Raw genomic sequence first — 22,268 nt, 5'->3', positions numbered from 1 at the left:
TGAAGGATATATTCATGTTTGCTTTAACTATATCCACATTTTGAGCAAGAAGCCAATGCGGTTTTCATTTAAAAGTGCCAGCTATCACCTACAGGCCTATGCTTATTTACAATATTCACAAAACCAGAAAATAAGTCAGCTTACAGAACTACAAACAGAGAAAGTGTGGGAAAGAGTCATCTAATACACACAAGGACTTCTGCTTGCCCTACATTACCCAAAATTGGCTATGAGGCGACTGGGAGAACCCCCAAAAACAGCAAGGTAGGGAGAGAAGAGGGCTGATTGGTCCACCTGGCAAGATGCAATGCTTGGCAGACAGAACGTTAATTCCACCCAGTTAAGAGTTCCCTTTACTAGCCCATAGGAACCAATTAATTTTAAGTACTACCAGTGCCAGTGGTCTTATTGTTAGGCAACTGCAACCGGGATGAATATCAAGAAACAGGAGCGGGTGCCCTTAGTCCCAGATTAGCTCTGGTCGCGATAGCAGCCTGTCTCCTACATGAAACAGGGGAATGCAATTTTCACGGTCACACATTTATTTATTTCAGAAAAATTACATTGCCTGATTGTAACGGAACCTCGGAGTGGTTTACAGAACAGTAAAACCAAGAAAATGTTCGCAACCCTACTTTTAATTTTATTTTTACAAAAATTAAAATATTAAAAGAGATTTCTAATTGAGGTAGGGTTGTCTGAACAAGGATGCTTTTAGCAAACACCGAAAAGGAGTACAGTGGTACCCTTAATTCGTTCCAGAGGTCCGTTCTTAACCCGAAACCATTCTTAACCTGACGCGTGCTTTTGCTAATAGGGCCTACCGCTGCCGCCAGCACACAATTTCCGTTCTCATCCTGGGGCAAAGTCTGTAACCCGAGGTACTACTTCCAGGTTAGCAGAGTTTGTAACCCGAAGCGTTTGTAACCCAAGGTACCACTGTACGGTGAAGGCACCTGCTTGATCTCAACAGACAGGGAGTGTCAGCACTGCCACACTAAATGATTAAGCTCTTACAATTGCGGGGTGGGTATTATATAAAATGGGTATAAATAAATAAATAAAAATTTAAATATGGCGGCGCAAATTCCACCCATCAAAGTGGTCGAAGGGGCACATGTGGGGTAAGGCAATCTCATCAGTAAACTGGTCCCAAATTATTATGGGCTTTGCGTACTAATAGCCACACCTTGAACCTGGCCCAGTAGCAGATCGGCAACCGGTGCAGTTCTGTGAGCGCACCGGTTCTATGCAGCAAGGCCTTGAGAGTGCACTAACTGCAGCTTCCGGATCAAGTGCAAGGGAAACCCCACGGAGTGTACACTGCAGAAATCCAGTCTTGGAGTAACCCAGTCTATAGTGGATGCATTGTTTTCAGTCAGTTCAGGAAGGACTGAAATTATTCTAGTTGACCCATATGCTGCTGAAGCCCCATAGGAGAAACCATGCACCCCTGTCTGTAGAGTCTCCTTCTCCCTCACTCCCATGAGGTCTTTCACGGAAGGCCAAGGTAGATAGGTTTCTCCCCATGTCACACTCTGGGCCCATTCACACTTCCATTTGTCCCATGAATTCCAGTAAACCTACTGTCACGGTGGTTGGAGAAGGCTACTTCAGAGTAACGACTCTACACAGCTCTGCATTTTATGGTTTTATTGGTGCTGAGTATTTACAGTGCTAATGGCAGTGCTATTTACAAAGACCCATCTGTTTAGCTTGAATCAGAACCTCCCAGTGGCTTTTGGCGCGTTTTGCGCCAACATAATAACTTGGGGAGACCCATCCTCTTCCCCCGACGCCTTTTGCGAAGTTCCGGAGTTGGGGGGACTGGCCTGCCCCCCTTCCTTTCCCCTTCCTGTCCCACCTGGGACGATGGCTCTCTTTCCCTGCCAGAGCCTTGGAACCCACTTCCTGTTTCCCCACTTGAGCTGGAGCTTTCCTTCTTTTCAGCCTCGCTTGGGTCTGGGCTGGAACTCAGGAGGGGAGGGGCTTCGCGATATCCCTTGCCCCTCACATCCATTCCCCTCCCAGGCCCCCCTTCTCCCCTCCCTAGAGGCTGCTCGGGTGTCAGTGGTGACTGAAAACCTAGAAACTCCGTGCTGTCCGATCCGGTTGGTGTGAACACCTCCCCCCAGTCCCTCTGTCTCCCTCCTTCCTCCTGTGAAGAGGGAAATCCCAAAAAGTCCGTGACCTTAGAACTGGTGGGGGTGAAAATCTGCTGCCAGTCCACCTCGTCCTCTGACTGAGTGGACCTCTGAACTGCCCATATCTCCTCCTCCGTGTCCTCAAACTCTGCTTCCCATCTCCATGGTGAACTGCTTTCCCCCTCCTGTGTTTCCTCCTCCTCCCATTCCCGTTCCATGTGCCAGGGCTTGGGCCTGTGTGGGAAGAGGGCGTGGAATTCTTCCACTAAGAATTCCTCCTGTATCTGAGTGGCTGGGATCCACTCATTTTGGGATGGCGGGGCGTCCTCCCATGCCATGAGGTACTCCAGGCCCCCCACCCCCCTTCGTGAATCAAGGATGGCCGTTGCTTCATTGAGTGGCTCCCTGCCTCCACCCTCCCCCCCTCCCTCGGGGGTCTGTGCGCTGTCTCGGAACCTGCTACTTTCCCTGTACGGAGACAGCAGCGCTCTATGAAACACTGGGTGTACCCTCATGTCCTCTGGCAGTGCCAGCCTGAATGCCACCGGGTTTACCTGCTGCGTGACCGTGAAGGGGCCCAACCTTCTGGGTGCCAGCTTTTTGCACCTCCCTCTGGTGGGCAGGCCCTCCGAGGACAACCAAACCTTGTCCCCCACCCTGATGACCTCCTCCGGTCGCCTGTGGCGATCTGCCCCCTTCTTGTACGCTTCCTTGGCCCTCTCCAAGTGCTCTCTGAGCTGCTGGTGCACCGTCTCCAGTTCCTCTGCCCAATCCTCTGCCTGTGGGCCCTCCTCCTCCTCCTCCCCCTCCCTCTCCGGGAAAGATCTGAGGTCGCGCCCGTAGTTGGCCTTAAAGGGCGACACCCCTGTGGAGACGTGCACCGCATTGTTGTAGGCAAATTCTGCCAGTGGCAGGCGATCCACCCAGTCCGTTTGCCTCTGGCTGACGTAACATCTCAGGTACTGCTGCAGAATGGCGTTGACCCGCTCCGCCTGTCCATTGGTCTGCGAGTGCCGAGCCGTCGACAAGCTGACCTCCACCTGCAGGAGGTTCATGAGCCGCCGCCAGAACCTGGAAACAAATTGGCGGCCTCTATCCGAAATAACTCTTAAAGGTAATCCATGCAGTCTGAATACGTGGTCAACAAACAGTTTGGCTGTCTCTTCTGCAGAGACCGCCCTGGCACACGGTATAAAATGGCACATTTTGGACATGAGGTCCACCACCACCAACACTGCGGTCTTGCCTCTGGACGACGGCAGGTCGGTGATGAAGTCCATGGACACTACTTCCCACGGCCTGTGCGGTGTGGCTAATGGCTCCAGCAACCCTGCTGGTGGTGCTCTGACCACCTTTGCTCGCTGGCAGGTGTCACAGCCCTTTACATAGTCCCGAACATCCTCCCGCACCCCTGGCCACCAGAAGTGTCTCATGACTAGGTGAGCGGTTTTGTCCCTTCCAAAATGACCCGCCGTCGGGTTGTCGTGCATCTGCTTGAGGACCTTACCTCTGAGCTGGTTGGTGGGCAGGTACAGGGCTCCCCTGTAAAAAAGCAACCCCCTCCTTTCCTCAAAGTCACTTGCCTGCTCCCTCCCCCCTCGCAGCTCTCTGAAGATGCGGGTGGCAAACTCATCTGCTGCCGTCAGTGCTGTGAGTTCTGCCTCGCTCACCACTGCTGCTCCGCAGGACCATGCTGATGGGGGGAAAATGTGCCGGGGTGCTGGTGGCAACTCCTCCTCCATGTACTCTGGCTTGCGGGAGAGGGCATCCGCCCTGACGTTCTGCTCCCCCGGTATGTAGTGGATGGAGAAGTTGAAGTGCGAGAAGAACTCTGCCCACCGTATTTGCCGCTGGTTGAGCACCCTGGCTGTTCTCCAGAACTCCAAGTTCTTGTGGTCCGTGCACACCTGAATGGGATGCTTAGCGCCCACAAGGAAGTGTCTCCAATGCTGGAACGCAGCGTGGATCGCGAGAAGCTCCTTATCAAACACCGTGTAGTTGCGCTCTGGCTGGGTCAGCTTTCTGGAGAAGGCACAGGGTCTCCACTCTCTGTTGGCATCCAGTTGCAGCAAAATGGCGCCCAAAGCTCTGTCTGAAGCATCGGTTTCAACGCGTAGGGGCGCATCCTGCACCACGTGGAACAGGTTCTGGTCGGAAGCGAACACCCTCTTGAGGCTTTCGAACGCTGCTTGCGCCTCTGGTGTCCACCTGAACTTCTGCTTGCCTCTCAGGCAGTCCGTGATGGGAGCCGTAACGCGAGAGAAGTTCTTGATGAACTTCCTGTAGAAGTTGGCGAAGCCTAGGAGGCGTTGGGCATCTTTGCGCGTCCTGGGGCTGTGCCAGTCCAGGATGGCCTGCACCTTGTCCTTGTCCATCGCTAGGCCCTTGTCTGACAGCTTGTAGCCCAGGAAGTCCATCTCCCTGGTGTGAAACTTGCATTTCTCCAGCTTCACATACAGGTGGTTCTCCTTCAGGCGCTGCAACACCTCCCTGACATCCTTCACATGCTGCTCGGGGTCATTGGAGTATATAAGGATGTCATCCAGGAAGACCAGGCATTTCTTGAAGAGGAGGGACCCCAGGACGTGGTGCATGAAGGCCTGGAAGCATGCTGAGCCCCCTTGCAAACTGAAGGGCATCACCAGATATTCAAAAGAGCCCAGCGGCGTGAACATCGTGGTCTTCCACTCATCGCCTTCCCGGATTCTGATCAAGTTGTACGCCCCCCTCAGGTCGAGCTTGGTGAAAATCTTGCCCCTGCGTGCCGCTGTCAGCAGATCATCCACTCTGGGCATTGGGAAAGCCACCGGTTCCGTCATGGAATTGAGCCGTCTAAAATCCACCACCAGACGGCGCTGTTGCGTGTCTTTCTTGTCCACCCAGAAGACCGGGCTGCCTCCTGCTGCCTTGCTTTCTCTGATGAACCCCCGCTTGAGGTTCTTGTCGATTAACTCCCTCAGATCCTCCAGTTCCTGATCTGACATGGAGTACAGCTTGGCTGGGGGTAGCGTGGCCCCTGGCACCAGGTTGATCTGACAGTCAAAGGACCTGTGTGGGGGTAGGTGGTCGGACTCCGCTTCGCTGAAGACCTCCTGTAGGTCCCAGTATGGTTTGGGTATTGCCTCACCCCCTGTGATGTGCATGGTGGCCACTGTGGCGATGGGAGGCCCCTCCCCTGGTTGGCGCTGCATGCAATGTTCCAGACAAAAGTCCGATCCAAACGTGATGCATCTCTGGTGCCAACTGATGGAGGGGTCATGGCGCGCCAGCCAGCTCATGCCTAAGACGATGGGGGGGTCGGAAATGGTGGTGACGTTGAATGCCAGTGTCTCTGAGTGTCGCCCCACCGCCATTCTCATGGGGGGGGGGTCTGGTGGGTGATGGCCCCCCCCAGCAACTCCCTGCCGTCTATGGTGGAGACGTGCAGGGGGAAGTCCAGCTGCAGAAGTTGGATTTGGTGCTCTTCTGCAAAGTTTCTCGAGAAGAAGTTCGCCGAGGCACCACTGTCAATTAACGCGAGTACCGTCAGGGGATAGCCATTTGGGAGCGTTAGCGTCACTTCTAGAACCACCCCTGCCCTGGGGGGGGGGTGGGCTGTCGCTGCTCCTCGCTGTGCGGGTGGGCGGGTTGGGGCCGGTTAGTGCTAACTGTGCCTGGCTGCTGCCCCTTGTCTCCTGCAGCCAGGCTGTCTCGTTTCCCTGCTGTGGTGCTGCTTCAGTGGGGGAAGGCACAACCGTTCCCGCCCTTCCTTGCCACTCCCTGCGATGAGGGCAGTCCCTGACGCAATGCTGGGGGGAGTTGCAGAGAAAGCAATTCCCGCCTCTTCCCTCCTTGCGTCTTGGCGCCGCCGGGGTTTGAAAAGCCCGCGCGCGCGCTCCACCGATCTCCATCGGTTCCGGCTCTGAGCTCGGTCTGGGCGGGACTAGGGGTGGGCCCTGGGGTGGGGTTTGGTAATGTGGTCTGTCCTGGGAGCGTGGGAACCAAGGCTTTGCTGCGCGCGTCGTTTGTTTGTCATTCCATCTGGATTCCTGTCTCACCCCCACCGCTAGCGCCGCTTTGCTTAACTCATCCATCGTCCGCGGTTTCGGACCTCTCGCTAGTTCATCCTTAACGTCTGAGTGCAACCCCAGGTAGAAGGCTGATTTCACTGGCTCACTGTGCAAATCCCACCCCAGTTTGTGCACTAGCATGGTGAATCTCGCCCAGTAGTCTCGAACTGTCGATTTCCCTTGTGTTAAGTTGTGAAGCTGCTCTTTTGTGGCTTCCATCTCCGAATCACTAGCATACATGATTTTTAACGCTTCTAAGAAGAGTTTTGCATTCTTTATGCAATTATTTTTTTGCGCGATGAGCGGTCTGACCCATTCTCTGGCAGCCCTATGATAAAGGAGACTCTGTGCGCGTCATCTGGGAACTCTGCCGCATGCAGTTCCAGCGCATAATTTATTTCCGTCTCAAAGCCTAGGTACTCTCTCGGGTCGCCGCTAAACTTGGTGACTAGGCTCTGTCCCCTCCTCACTTGGACTAGCTGGGGCTGGGGCACCCCCCCACCTCTTGCAGCCTTTTCCTCATCCAGTTTTTTTCTGTAACTCCACCACCATCACCCTGAGTTGCTTCTCAGTCTCATCTTTCGCTCTCACCTGCTCTGCCAGTTTGTTCAGCTCCTCCCGCGTTGCTTGTGCTTCTTCCTGAGCTGCAAGTAATTGCTGGTGTGCCTGCGTTGCCAGGGTCTGTGCGTTCCGCAATTCCTGTGCTGTGGCCTCGGCTTCCAGCCTCCACTGCTCAGCTTCTTGCGCACTCATCGCTGCCGTTCCAAAGTAGCCAGAAAGACTGGGAGGTTGCTGTCACGGTGGCTGGAGAAGGCTACTTCAGAGTAACGACTCTACACAGCTCTGCATTTTATGGTTTTATTGGTGCTGAGTATTTACAGTGCTAATGGCAGTGCTATTTACAAAGACCCATCTGTTTAGCTTGAATCAGAACCTCATAGTGGCTTTTGGCGCGTTTTGCGCCAACATAATAACTTGGGGAGACCCATCCTCTTCCCCCGACGCCTTTTGCGAAGTTCCGGAGTTGGGGGGACTGGCCTGCCCCCCTTCCTTTCCCCTTCCTGTCCCACCTGGGACGATGGCTCTCTTTCCCTGCCAGAGCCTTGGAACCCACTTCCTGTTTCCCCACTTGAGCTGGAGCTTTCCTTCTTTTCAGCCTCGCTCGGGTCTGGGCTGGAACTCAGGAGGGGAGGGGCTTCGCGATATCCCTTGCCCCTCACACCTACTGTTTACTGCTGAATCAACAAATGCCAATCTGCAAAAAAAAACCAAGACAAATGCTCATCACATACAAATACACAACCTCTAAAAAGTGGAACATGGACTGAAATATCACCTCTGTTGTCTTCACAAGTGAGTTTCTCTTCAGATTCTTCCGAAGTTGTTTGAGCAGTTCTTTCAGGAGAAGAAGTTACTTTGGACTTATCGCTCTGTTCTGGCTCAAGCCTAGATCTAAAAGAGCAAATACATAAACAATTAAGGGCAAGCAAACCAAGATCAAGTGCAGCTGCAGGCTCATACCCTGGTCCATTATGCTGGAACAGCACATCTCTCCCTTCAGCTGGAGGAAAGGTTTATACACACAGCAGTTGGCACTGTGGTGCCATAGGATAAGGTAACAGATAAGATGCACCTCCTCCTTGCCTGCCTCTGTAACGTGAAATTCCTTTCATCCAGTAAGAGCTAACAGTTGCTACTCTGGTCGCATTTGGAACTTTGTATTTGCTTTCCCAAAAGAGCCATGTACAGATCTTTTAAAATGATGCTTCTATTGTATAATGAATTATGTGTCTGGAAATAGTGCTAAAATATGTATTTTTTCTGTAATAAATTGCAGAACATAAGAAGCTGCCTTATATGGAACTAGAGCATTAGTCCACATAGTTCAGGACTGTTTACCCCAGTGTTCCTGCAGTCCCAATGTCGAAGAACTACAAGTCCCATCATCCCTAGCCTTGGGGAGCCTTGGGGAGCTATGGTCTACACGGATGCACAAGAGATCTCCAGGCTTAAAGGCATGAGTCTTTCCCAGTCTTACCTGGGAAAGCAGGTGCTCCAGTTCTGGGCACCACAGTTCAAGAAGGATACTGACGAGCTGGAAAGTGTCCAGAGGAGGGCAACCAAAATGGTCAAAGGCCAGGAAACGATGCCTTATGAGGAACGGCTTAGGGAGCTGGGTATGTTTAGCCTGGAGAAGAGAAGGTTAAGGGGTGATATGATAGTCACGTTCAAATATATAAAAGGATGTCATATAGAGGAGGCAGAAAGGTTGTTTTCTGCTGCTCCAGAGAAGCGGACACGAAGCAATGGATTCAAACTACAAGAAGATTCCACCTAAACATTAGGAAGAACTTCCTGACAGTAAGAACTGTTCGACAGTGGAATTTGCTACCAAGGAGTGTGGTGGAGTCTCCTTCTTTGGAGGTCTTTAAGCAGAGGCTTGACAGGCATATGTCAAGAATGCTTTGATGGTGTTTCCTGTTTGGAGGGGGTTGGACTGGATGGTCCTTGTGGTCTCTTCCAACTCTATGATTCTATGATTCTACACAACTGGTTTTGTAATCTTAAAACCAGTCAGGCAGCGCTGTAAATAAACAGGCTCTGGATCTTGGAAGGCCCTGACCAATGCTCAGTAATGAGTATTTTACACATGAAAAATAAATAAATGTTGGAATGGACAGATTTAACACTGCTGTGTTAAACATCTCCACCTTTCTCACTAATGCAGTAACACAGTAATGATGAGTTATGAATACTCAGAATAATTTTAAGAAGTGTGGCATGTACAAAATGCTCTTTAAAATAAAAAATAACGAGAGAGAAATTAAGTGTTGCCCTCCAGATTAAGTGCATGAGTGTGTGGGTTGAGTCTAAAGATCCAGAAGTTTTCGCTTCTTATTGATATGCCCAGATTTGCTGTATTAGGAAATACTTCCAAGTTGGAGAGGTTGTGACCCTCAGAATCATTTCCCCTAAAACTCCTGTAAACATACACTTTAAGCTACTAGGCTCAGTAAGGAAGAGAAACATGGTTCTTCCCATTTTTCCACAGGAAGTTTAACAGCAGTGGCTTCAATGACATGAGGCAAGAACGGCTAAGCATCCAGGCACATGCATCTCCACACATTAATACTTCACTTTGGTGCTCAATTAATACAGCAAACCTATAGAAGAGTTTACTGAAACTGAGTTACCCTGACAGCCTTACAGAACCCCATAAAAATGGAGGAAAGCAAACAAACGAAACCCTTGGAAGGTTGTTGTAAACCAACTCTACAAGAAAGTAAAAAGAAATTCACACTAAAAACTGGAGAAAAAGTATGCGGGTGTGAGAAAGAGAGATTGAGGAGGGAGAATGCTTTGTTGTGCAAGCTGCAGTAAGTGAAGCTATGGATGGCTTATTGGGACCATGCAAATTCCTAGAGAGGAGTTTGCATCTGCATTACTCCTCCCCAAACTTTTTTACTCCCATGCTGTGCTCAGTGAAACCAAGGTTTGTCTTAGGGTGTCATTCAAACCCAGGCTTGTGGTTAAGCTCTCTCCTTCAGCAGCAGCCAAGGTTTGTTCTTGGCTATGATTTGTGGTTAGCGATGAGAGAGCTCATACACTTGCTCAGATTCTGATGACATGCTAAACCAAACCAATGCAGTGAAGAAACGAAAAGGACTGGGGAGGAGCACTTTTGTGCATCCTTTGTAAGGTGCAGTTTGGCTTTCTGAGGCATATGAACATACCTATTTATCATGGAGACATTTCACCTGCTCACAAATTTAATTAGAGTTCCAAAGAAAATCAAAACCACGGATTTAAAGGAATATTACTTACAATCTTTTCTTATCAACTACTCGCTTGACCCGGATAGCCCTTTGTTCTGAATACAGCTTACACACTCCTTTATAGTAATGAAGATGCCATGTAAACAAGAGGAAAATGGTATACATTAACATAAAAAATGTCTTGCTAGATAAGGGACTGTCACAGTGGCCGGAGTGGACTACTTCAGAGTAACGACGCTACGCAGCTCTGCATTTTATTCTTTTATTGGTGCTGCGTATTTACAGTGCTCAAGTCATTGCTATTTACACGGAGCGATGTTGTCAGTCGGTTTCAGAACCTCCTAATGGCTTTTGGCGCGTCTTTCTCCAACACAAAAGCTTTGGCAGACCCATCCTCTTGCCCCTCCTCTTCCTGCGTAATTCTGGAGTTGGGGGGATGGGTCTTCCCCCCTTGCTTGCCCCTTCCTGTCCCACCTGGGACCTTGGCTCCTCTACCTTGCCTGAGCCTCGGACACGACTTCCTGCTTCCCCACTGGAATCGGAACTCTCCCTGCTTTCCCCTTTGCTCGGGGACGGGCTTGAACTCAGGAGGGGAGGGACTTCGCGATATCCCCTGTCCCTCACATCCACCCCCCTCCCAAGCTCTCCTTCACCCCTCCCCAGGCCCCCCCCAGGTGTCGGTGACGACTGGAAGCCTAAAAACTCGGTGCTCTCCGAGCCCGTTGGTGTGAACACCTCCCCCCAGTCCTGCGAGCCCCCCCCTTCCGCCTGGGAGGACGGGAATCCCAAAAAGTCCGTGGCGTCAGAGCTGGTGGGGGTAAAAATGTTTTGCCAATCTGCGCCTTCCTCTGACTGGGTGGATCTTGGCGACACCCATACCTCATCCTCTGGTTCCTCAAACTCCGCTTCCCAGCGCCATGGTGAGCTGTTCTCCCGTGCCTCCTCCTCCTCCCCCTCCCTTTCCATGTGCCAGGGCTTGGGTCTGTGGGGAAAGAGGGCGTGAAATTCTTCCACCAAGAATTCCTCCTGTATCTGAGTGGCGGGGACCCATTCATTCTGGGACGGTGGAGCATCCTCCCATGCCATGAGGTACTCCAGGCCCCCCACCCCCCACCTTGAATCCAGGATGGCCGTGGCCTCATTGAGTTGCTCCCTGCCTTCCCTCTCCCCCCCTCCCTCGGGGGTTTGTTCGCTGTCTCGGAGCCTGCTGCTTTCCCTGTACGGCGACAGCAGCGATCTATGAAACACTGGATGCACCCTCATGTCCTCTGGCAGTGCCAGCCTGTATGCCACCGGGTTGACCTGTTGCGTGACCGTGAAGGGGCCCAGCCATTTGGGTGCCAGCTTTTTGCACCTCCCTCTGGTGGGAAGGCCCTCCGAGGACAACCACACCTTGTCCCCCACCCTGATGACCTCCCCTTGTCGCCTGTGGCGATCTGCCCCCTTTTTGTACGCTTCCTTGGCCCTCTCCAAGTGTTCTCTGAGCTGCTGGTGCACCGTCTCCAGTTCCTTTGCCCAATCCTCAGCCTGCGGGCCCTCCTCCTCCTCCTCCCCCTCCCTCTCTGGGAAAGATCTGAGGTCGCGCCCGTAATTGGCCTTAAAGGGCGACACCCCTGTGGAGACGTGCACTGCATTGTTGTAGGCAAATTCTGCTAGTGGCAGGCGATCCACCCAGTCCGTTTGCCGCTGGCTGACGTAGCATCTCAGGTACTGCTGCAGAATGGCGTTGACCCTCTCCGCTTGTCCGTTGGTCTGCGGGTGTCTAGCCGTTGACAAGCTGACCTCCACCTGCAGGAGGTTCATGAGCCGCCGCCAGAACCTGGAAACAAATTGGCGGCCACGATCCGAAATAACCCTTAAAGGTAATCCATGCAGTCTGAAAACGTGATCAACAAACAGTTTGGCTGTCTCTTCTGCCGAGACTGCCCTGGCACACGGTATAAAGTGACACATTTTGGACATGAGGTCCACCACCACCAACACTGCAGTCTTACCCCTGGACGAAGGCAGATCTGTGATGAAGTCCATGGACACCACTTCCCACGGCCTGTGTGGCGTGGCTAAGGGCTCCAGCAACCCTGGCGGCGCTGCTCTGACCACCTTCGCCCGCTGGCAGGTGTTACAGCCCCTTACATAGTCTCGAACATCTTCCCTCACCCCTGGCCACCAGAAGTGTCTCATGACTAGGTGAGTGGTCTTGTCCCTTCCAAAATGCCCCGCTGTTGGGTTGTCGTGCATCTGCTTGAGGACCGTACGTCGAAGCTGGGTGGTGGGTAGGTACAGCGCACCCTTGTAGAAAAGCAGCCCTCTGCGTTCTGCAAAGTCTTTTGCCTGCTCCCTCCCCCCTCTCAGTTCTCTGAAGATGCGGTTGGCAAATTCATCCGCTGCCGTCAGTGCTGTGAGTTCTGCCTCGCTCACCACTGCTGCTCCGCAGGACCATGCCGACGGGGGGAAAATGTGCCTCGGGGCTGGTGGCGCCTCCTCCTCCATGTACTCTGGCTTGCGGGAGAGGGCATCCGCCCTGACATTCTGCTCTCCCGGGATGTAGTGTATGGAGAAGTTGAAGTTCGAGAAGAACTCTGCCCACCGTATCTGCCGCTGGTTGAGCACCCTGGCAGTTCTCCAGAACTCCAGGTTCTTGTGGTCTGTGCACACCTGGATGGGGTGCTTGGCGCCCACCAGGAAGTGCCTCCAGTGCTGGAACGCCGCGTGGATCGCAAGAAGTTCCCGATCGAAAACTGTGTAGTTTCGCTCGGGCTGGGTCAACTTCCTGGAGAAGAAGGCACAGGGTCTCCACTCTCTGTTGGCGTCCAGTTGCAACAAAATGGCGCCCACAGCCTTATCAGAAGCATCTGTCTCAATGCGTAGGGGCGCGTCCTGAACCACGTGGAACAGGTTCTGGTCTGAGGCGAACACCCTCTTGAGGCTTTCGAACGCTGCTTGCGCCTCTGGTGTCCACCTGAACTTCTGCTTGCCTCTCAGGCAGTCAGTGATGGGAGCCGTAACTCGAGAGAAGTTCTTGATGAACTTCCTGTAGAAGTTGGCAAAGCCTAGTAGGCGTTGGGCATCTTTGCGCGTCCTGGGGCTGTGCCAGTCCAGGATGGCCTGCACCTTGTCCTTGTCCATCGCTAGCCCCTTGTCTGACAGCTTGTAGCCCAGGAAGTCCACCTCCTTGGTGTGAAACTTGCACTTCTCCAGCTTCACATACAGGTGGTTCTCCTTCAGGCGCTGTAACACCTCCCTGACGTCCTTCACGTGCTGCACTGGGTCGTTGGAGTAAATAAGGATGTCATCCAGAAAGACCAAGCATTTCCTGAAGAGTAGGGACCCCAGGACGTGGTGCATGAAGGCCTGGAAGCATGCTGAGCCCCCTTGCAACCCGAAGGGCATCACCAGATATTCAAAAGAGCCCAGAGGCGTGAACATCGTGGTTTTCCACTCATCGCCCTCCCGGATCCTGATCAAGTTGTACGCCCCCCTCAGGTCTAGCTTGGTGAAAATCTTGCCCCTGCGTGCCGCTGTCAGGAGATCATCCACTCTGGGCATGGGGAAAGCCACTGGCTCTGTCACCGAATTCAGCCGTCTAAAATCCACCACAAGACGGCGCTGTTGCGTGTCTTTCTTGTCCACCCAGAAGACCGGGCTGCCCCCTGCTGCCTTGCTTTCTCTGATGAACCCCCGCTTGAGGTTCTTGTCGATGAAAGCGCGCAGATCCTCCAGTTCCTGGTCTGACATGGCGTACAGCTTGGCTGGGGGTATAGTTGCCCCTGGCACCAGGTTGATCTGGCAGTCAAAAGGCCGGTGTGGGGGCAGGTGGTCGGACTCCGCTTCGCTGAAGACCTCCTGCAGGTCCCAGTATGGTTTGGGTATCGCCTCACCCCCTTTGACGTGCATGGTGGCCACCGTGGCTATCGGAGGCCCCTCCCCTGGTTGGTGCTGCATGCAATGTTCCAGGCAAAAGTCCGATCCAAAAGTGATGCATCTCTGATGCCAACTTATGGAGGGGTCGTGGCGCGCCAGCCAGCTCATGCCCAAAACGATTGGGGGGTCTGAGATGGTGGTGACGTTGAATGCCAGTGTCTCTGAGTGCCTTCCAACCGTCATTCTCATGGGGGGGGTTTGATGAGTGATGGCCCCTCCCAGCAGCTCTCTGCCGTCAATGGTTGCCACGTGCAGAGGAAAATCCAGCTGCAGAAGCTGGATCTGGTGCTCTTCTGCAAAGTTCCTCGAGAAGAAGTTCGCTGACGCCCCACTGTCAATTAAGGCGAGGACTGTCAGGGGATAGCCATTTGGGAGCGTGAGCGTCACTTCTAGAACCACTCCTGCTCTGGGAGGGGTGGGCTGGCTCTGCTCCTCTCTGTGCGGGTGGGTGGGCTGGGGCTGTTGTCTGCTGACTGTGCCTGGCTGCCGCCCCTTGTCTCCTGCAGCCAGGCTTTCCCGTTTCCCTGCTGTGGTGCTGCGTCAGTGGGGGAGGGCACAACCGTTCCCGCCTTTCCTTGCCACTCCCTGCGATGTGGGCAGTCTCTGACGAGATGCTGGGGGGAGTTGCAGAGAAAGCAATTCCCACCCCTTCCCTCCTTGCGCCTTGGCGCCGCTGGGGTTTGAAAAGCCCGCGCGCGCGCGCGCTATCAATCTGCATGGGTTCCTGGTCCTGACTGGCCCCAGGCGTGGCTTGAAAGGGTTGTTGAGGGAGTGGCTTCTCCTGCGACCGTGGGAACCAAGCCCGCTTTGCGCGCGTTGCTTGCTTGTCGCTCCACCTGGATTCCTGCCTCACCCCCACCGCCAGAGCCGCTTTGCTCAGTTGATCCATATTACTGGGCTTTGGACCTCTCGAGAGCTCATCCTTCACCTCCTCATGCAACCCCAAGTAGAACGCCGCTTGCATCGGGGCCGACTCCAGATCCCACCCCAATCTGTGCACCAGCATGGTGAATTTCGCCCAATACGCGCGAACTGTCATATTTCCTTGGCGTAAATTATGAAGTTCCTCCTTAGTCTGGTCCATATGACTATCGGACGAATACATCGTTTTCAAACCTTCTAGAAACAGTTTGACATTCTTCATGCAAGGATTCCTTGTTGCAATTAACGGTCTTAGCCACTCCCTGGCCGCCCCTGTAAGGTGCTCCACAATAAACGCTACTCTGTGCTCATCATCAGGGAACTCATCGTGGTGCAGCTCAAGAGCATACACAATCTCAGTCTCAAAGCCCTGAAACTCCTTCGGGTCTCCGTTGAACTTGCTTACTAGGGTCCCGGCTCTCCTTCCTGGCAGCACTTGGACTTGGGGTGCCCCTCCCGCCTTGTTTTTCTCTGCATCCAGCTTGTTTTGGAGGTCTACCGCCACCGCCCTTAAATGCTGCTCTTTTTCCTGAAGCTCTCTCACCTGTTCCGCAAGTTGTAGCCGGTCGTCCTGGACCTTCTTAGTCTCCTCTTTAGCTGCCTTCAATTCTCCCTGCGCCTGCAGCGACAGCTGTTGCAGTTCTAGCTGGGCTTGCTCAGCGATCTGCCGCCACTTCTCCGCCTCTGACACGCTCATCCCGGCAACTCCAAAGTAGCCCAAAAATGATTAGGAGGTTGCTGTCACAGTGGCCGGAGTGGACTACTTCAGAGTAACGACGCTACGCAGCTCTGCATTTTATTCTTTTATTGGTGCTGCGTATTTACAGTGCTCAAGTCATTGCTATTTACACGGAGCGATGTTGTCAGTCGGTTTCAGAACCTCCTAATGGCTTTTGGCGCGTCTTTCTCCAACACAAAAGCTTTGGCAGACCCATCCTCTTGCCCCTCCTCTTCCTGCGTAATTCTGGAGTTGGGGGGATGGGTCTTCCCCCCTTGCTTGCCCCTTCCTGTCCCACCTGGGACCTTGGCTCCTCTACCTTGCCTGAGCCTCGGACACGACTTCCTGCTTCCCCACTGGAATCGGAACTCTCCCTGCTTTCCCCTTTGCTCGGGGACGGGCTTGAACTCAGGAGGGGAGGGACTTCGCGATATCCCCTGTCCCTCACAGGGACCATCCAGATGTACCTGTAAAACTCACAGGTTGAATATGATGGATGTCTGACTGACAATATACCACCTCTGTAGTATATGCTACCTCTTTGATACAGCATAGAGCAGGCATCCCCAAACTCCAGATGTTTTAGCCTACAATTCCCATCATCCCTGACCACTGGTCCTGTTAGCTAGGGATCATGGGAGTTGTAGGCCAAAACATCTGGAGGGCCACAGTTTGGGGATGCCTGGCATAGAGGATCAATTTTTAAGCTATTAGGGCTAATAGTCATTGGTAGACGTGTTCTCACTATACTTAATAAATGGATTTTATCAAAATTGTGTGCTCTGAACTTTACTACCAATCAATTTTATTGAATAGGCATGAATAAAGTCTGCACAGAATAAAGTTCACTTCACATTGTTCATCTCTCTCTCTCTCTCTCTCTCTCTCTCTCTCTCTCTCTCTCTCTCTATATATATATATATATAAATAAATGTAGAAGGTCCAAGTTTGTACGGACACACTTTTCTCCAAAACCGCTTGCCCGATCGACCTCAAATTTGGCCACAACATCAGGTGTGCATGTGGAGTGTCTCTATCCACTTACATTGGTCGGATGACACACCTAGGACAGGTAGAAACCTGGATTTATGTAAAAAGAAATTGCACCCTCCAGTGAACTCCAACAAACAAAGGGCAAACATACTCCCACAATCCCTCACGCCCCAGAGACCACGCCTCTAGCAGGGTTTACATATTAGCTTTACTTTACAGGCTACAGACTAGGCCTCAGCTCTACTTTACAGACTAGGCCTCAACTCCACTTTACATCCTACAGACTAGGCCTCGGCTCTACTTTACAGACTATCCCGAGTGGAGCCCTGGGTAGGGGGCGGGGAAGGAGGGGTCCGAATAGGTCATGGGCTGACCCAGGATGGGGGGGTCACAGGGATGACCCGGGGTGGGGGGAGGGGATACGCCATGGGTCACTACAGGATGGAAGTAATCACAGGGATGAGACACAACAATGTGTGTGTGTGTGCGTGTGTGGGAAAAAACACATAGTCCGGGGGGAAGGACACATCCTCCCCCTTTCCTGGGAAACAAGGACGCTGAGTCAGGCACAGCAACGCGTGCCGGGGCCAGTTAGTAACTATAAAATTTCTATTATGTGCCCCCCTTGTTGTTTCCTAACAAATTGAATAGAACTACCTACTGCAGGGTAGTTGAAAGCTACACTGAGTTCCAGTCTAACCCACATCCCACAGCAGGGTTTCAAAACTAACTATGAAGGGTTGTAGTTTACCACTATTGACCTACAGTATTTAGTATTAACTACACTTCTGGATGTCAAGAACCACTCTATTCTAACAAAAGAGTGCTTTCCCAACCTCCAGAGTGATCCATACCAGTGATAATGCTTGAGGGTTTGATATTCTTACTTCATATAACAAACCTATTCTGCCTTTGTTAGCACAAAAAGTGTTTTTCTCCCTCTTTAAGTATCTACTGCTTGCAACTCCCCAACAATACTGTAATATTTTTGATGGGCTTGTTAATTTTAGTGGACTTGTTAGAGATACCCTGAGGAGTTAACTTAAACTCTTCTCCTGTTAGCTTTCCTTCCAAAGTCAGTTTGAAATCTGCTTTGCTTTTTTAAAGCCGGTTGACTTGTGTGCATTGAAATTCAAGGTTCCAGATATAACATATCTATAACTTTCCTCCCTACACCACTGCCTTATCCATACATTGTCACCCTGCAACTCTGGCTGTCTAGCTGTCCCAGCAATGGAAACAGAGAAACAGTTATGAAAAGGCAGAGCGATGCAGAGCATTTTGGTCTAAGCTTAAAGAAAATAATTATGTCTAGACAAAAGAAAAAATACCACAATTTCAAGAAAAATATATACTTTTTAAATAGTCTCCAATGAAATCTAGGACAGCTTCTCTGTGCTGCTTCACTTGCGGGGAATGGATGTCCTTGTGTGCTAAAAAAACAAACAAACACAAAAGCATTACGCTTCGCAGATAAATGCTTTAAACATCTGGCACAACTCACACATTATTTTAATCAATTTACCTTCTGTTTTGAGTTGCTGAATTGCATCAGCGCATGTTCTCATAAAGATCTGGGCGTCCTGGTCAATCTGGTCTCGCTCAGTGTCTGTCATCCGCAAGTACTCAGACATGACATGGCTGGGGAGAACAGTCAGCGTTGTTAATTTTATTTTAGCACACTCCGCTTCTGTTTCCTTCAGTCCACTGCAACTAGTGTCAGGGTATTGCTCCTACACTAGTTACCTCTTCTCATAAAATAAATACCATTATTAAATCCAAAAGATGAACACTGCCACCTGGTGATGTAGTTTAACCATTCTAACACATGACTAAAAAGAATTAAAGAGAGATTATTTCTTATTTTTATCCATAAGCTGCCTTGAGTCCCTGTCAGTGAAAAAAACAGGGTACATATATATGTGTGCGTATGCCTGTTGTCTTTGTCAGGCATACGCACACATATACCGTATATGTACCCTGTTTTTTTCACTGACAGGGACTCAAGGCGGCTTATGGATAAAAATAAGAAATGAAAAATGAAAAATAAGAAATGAAGTGAGAGCTGGACCATAAAGAAGGCTGATCGCCGAAGAATTGATGCTTTTGAATTATGGTGCTGGAGGAGACTCTTGAGAGTCCCATGGACTGCAAGACGATCAAACCTATCCATTCTTAAGGAAATCAGCCCTGAGTGCTCACTGGAAGGACAGATCGTGAAGCTGAGGCTCCAATACTTTGGCCACCTCATGAGAAGAGAAGAATCCTTGGAAAAGACCCTGATGTTGGGAAAGATTGAGGGCACTAGGAGAAGGGGACGACAGAGGACAAGATGGTTGGACAGTGTTCTCGAAGCTACGAACATGAGTTTGACCAAACTGCGGGAGGCAGTGCAAGACAGGAGTGCCTGGCGTGCTATGGTCCATGGGGTCACGAAGAGTCGGACACGACTAAACGACTAAACAACAACAACAACAACAACAAGCCAAGAAAGAATAACTGTAATTGGCATATATGCCCCCAATGAAAAAAAAAGTGAATTTTATCAGGACCTGGAGAACAACTTAATTGAAAGGGTGGGAGGCAAAGTGATCCTATTAGGAGACCAAAATGGTGTAGTGGCTCCAGAGATTGATAGATCGACGAAAGTTTCAAAAAAACATAAGCAAATGAAATTACCGGCAACCTTTTTTAGACTGATAGACACGCTAAACCTAGAGGATGCGTGGAGGTATAAAAATCCATTTAATAAGGACTTCACCTTCTTCTCCTACCCTAAAAAATCGGCGGGGAGAATAGACGCCATTTGGCTGTCCAAAGATTTGACCTTAAAAATATATAAGACTAAAATCCAACCAAAAACTCTGTCGGATCATAATGCCGTCACTGTGTGGTTAAAATGGAATAGGAAAATAACAAGATGGAGGTTGAACGAATCACTTCTAAAAGACGAAAAAATTCTAGAGGAAGCAAAAACAACACTAAAAGAGTACTTTAAACTTAACAATACAGAAGGAACGGATCCAAATACGATATGGGACGCCAGTAAGGCAGTCCTCAGAGGGTTCTTCATACAACAAAACTCCTTTCAAAGGAAGGAGAAGGAAAAGACATTACAAAAAATAGTACAAAATATTAGAGAAGCTGAGAAGGAATTATACGATAAGCCAGACAATCTAGAAATAAAAAGAAATATTAAAATATTACAATCTCAATACTCATTGTTAGTCTCAGAAGAAATAGAATGGAAGTTAAAATTAATGAAACAAAGAAATTTCGAATTTGCTAACAAGCCGGGGAAGATCTTGGCTTGGCAGTTAAAGAAAAAGGAAAGCGACAAAGTAATTAATAGGCTAAAAGTAAACGAAAAAATTATATGTGATCCAAAAGAGATTGAAGGTAAATTTTGGGAATTCTATCGAGAACTATATAAGGAGGGTTCAGAAACCATGGAAGAGGTAGAAGATTATCTAAAAGAGAACGGCCTCCAGAAGCTCAAAAAAGAACACAAAGAAATATTAAATGCCCCTATCACAACAAATGAGATACAGAATGCTATAAGAAAAGCTAAAGTAGGAAAGACGCCAGGGCCCGATGGCCTTTCGGCACTTTATTATAAAAAGCTTGAAGAGACTCTCCTGGAGCCTTTAAAGAAAATCATGAATAACGTACAGACTCAGGGAGTGCTGCCCAATTCGTGGAGAGATAGCTACATTACGATCATACCGAAACAGGGCAGTGACAAACTAGAGATAACAAATTATAGACCTATAGCCCTCTTGAATAATGACTATAAACTGTACACATCTATTTTGGCAGATAGAACAAATATGGTCCTTAATGACATCATACACGATGACCAGGCAGGCTTTCTCCCCGGCAGACACATTCAAAATAATACAAGAATACTGATTAACATTTTGGAATATTTAGATCTACGTATTGACAAACCAGCGGCCATTATGGCAGTCGACGCGGAGAAAGCCTTTGACAGGGTCTCGTGGAAGTTCATGAAAGGTATATTGGATCAAATGGACTTTGGAGTAGATTATAAAAATAGCGTACAAGCAATTTACACAGAACAAAAAGCAAAAATCCTGATTAACGGCTCCATAACACAAGACTGTGCGATTGAAAAAGGGGTAAGACAGGGATGCCCGCTTTCCCCCTTGATTTTTATATTAGTATTAGAAGTTTTGTGTAAGAAGATCAGAGAAGACGAGAGGATTATAGGTATACAGCTGGGTAAAAATAGGTACAAGATGAGGGCATTTGCGGATGACCTCATCATTACAACAGAACAACCAAAGGAAAGTTTATCAAGAGCGATAGAAATAATGCAGGATTTTGGGAAGGTTTCTGGCTTTAAATTAAATGTAAATAAAACAAAATTGTTAGTTAAGAACGTAACAAAGGTAAATCAAGAAGAATTGGAAAAAAATACGCAAATAAAAATATACCCAAAAATTAAATATTTAGGGCTCTGGATTACCCCCCAAAATATCAATCTTTTCGAGAATAATTATTTAAAGGTCTGGGGTGAGATCAAAAGGGATATGGAGACGTGGAATAGGCTACAACTTTCGTTTTTAGGTCGAATTTCCACTGTAAAACTAAATATTTTACCTAGGCTCCTATTTCTGTTCCAAACTATTCCGATCTTAAGGAAACTTGATTGTATGGATAGATGGCAAAGAGAAATCGCAAAGTTTATATGGGCCGGGAAAAGACCCAGGACAAAACATAAAGTCTTAATCGACATCAAAGAGAGAGGTGGGTTTGGCCTACCGGATCTCAAAATATATTACGAAGCAGTCTGTCTTTCCTGGTTGAAGGAATGGTTCCTTCTGAATAATACGGGTTTACTGGATCTGGAGGGGCATGACACCCGATTTGGGTGGCACGCCTATCTAGTATACGGTAAAAAGGCGGTGCATCGGGCCTTCATGAATCATATAATAAGACATTCATTACTCAAAGTTTGGGAAAAATACAAAAGGTTCCTAGAACCAAAAATACCAAAATGGGTATCCCCCACAGAAGCGTTAGCGGTTAAGAAAAGGAATATGAAAAAAGGATGGGCAACATATAACAACCTATTGATAGAAAAAGAGGGTAAAATAACATTTCAAAAATATGAGGACGTGAAAATATATTTTACAACCTGGTTAGAATACCATCAAACGTATGAGCAGTATAAAAAGGACATGGAAATAGGATTCGGGAGAGAACCATCAAGGTTGGAAAGAGAACTGATAAATAATAAAATAAAAGTAACATCATAAAATAATAAAAATAATAAAATAATAATAAAATAAAAGAAGACATCAAGAAGAGGTGGCAAGAATACACAGAGGAATTATACCAGAAAGATATGGAGGTCTCGTACACCCCAGGTAGTGTGGTTGCTGACCTTGAGCCAGACATCTTGGAGAGTGAAGTCAAATGGGCCTTAGAAAGCACTGCTAATAACAAAGCCAGTGGAAGTGATGATATTCCAGCTGAACTATTTAAAATTTTAAAAGATGATGCTGTTAAGGTGCTACACCCAATATGCCAGCAAGTTTGGAAAACTCAGCAATGGCCAGAGGATTGGAGAAGATCAGTCTACATCCCAATTCCAAAGAAGGGCAGTGCCAAAGAATGCTCCAACTACCGCACAATTGCGCTCATTTCACACGCTAGCAAGGTTATGCTTAAAATTCTACAAGGCAGGCTTAGGCAGTATGTGAACCGAGAACTCCCA

At 49.5% G+C, this 22,268-nt stretch overlaps 1 protein-coding gene and 1 long non-coding RNA gene across 2 annotated transcripts in view; both read right to left on the bottom strand.

Annotated features, from left to right (window-relative positions):
* The window catches only part of STX18 (syntaxin 18), an 82,084-nt gene that overhangs the window by 14,886 nt on the left and 44,930 nt on the right, over positions 1–22,268 (bottom strand). The window contains exons 3-6 of the mRNA XM_035112073.2: positions 18,048–18,163; positions 17,878–17,955; positions 10,019–10,085; positions 7,530–7,645 (exon numbers count right to left, since the gene is read on the bottom strand). Coding sequence (XP_034967964.1) covers positions 7,530–7,645; positions 10,019–10,085; positions 17,878–17,955; positions 18,048–18,163 — 377 coding nt within the window. The remainder of the gene's footprint in view (positions 1–7,529; positions 7,646–10,018; positions 10,086–17,877; positions 17,956–18,047; positions 18,164–22,268) is intronic.
* LOC132592665 (uncharacterized) lies at positions 662–7,523 on the bottom strand. The gene is made up of 2 exons (XR_009558204.1): positions 7,416–7,523; positions 662–1,583 (listed from the first exon to the last, which is right to left on the bottom strand). It is a non-coding gene; the product is annotated as an uncharacterized LOC132592665 (long non-coding RNA).

The sequence above is a fragment of the Zootoca vivipara genome, chromosome 9 (assembly GCF_963506605.1).
Source record: "Zootoca vivipara chromosome 9, rZooViv1.1, whole genome shotgun sequence".
NCBI classification, from domain to species: domain Eukaryota; kingdom Metazoa; phylum Chordata; class Lepidosauria; order Squamata; family Lacertidae; genus Zootoca; species Zootoca vivipara.
Note: the sequence above shows the minus strand (reverse complement) of the source record. Positions and strands in the feature narration are given on the sequence as shown.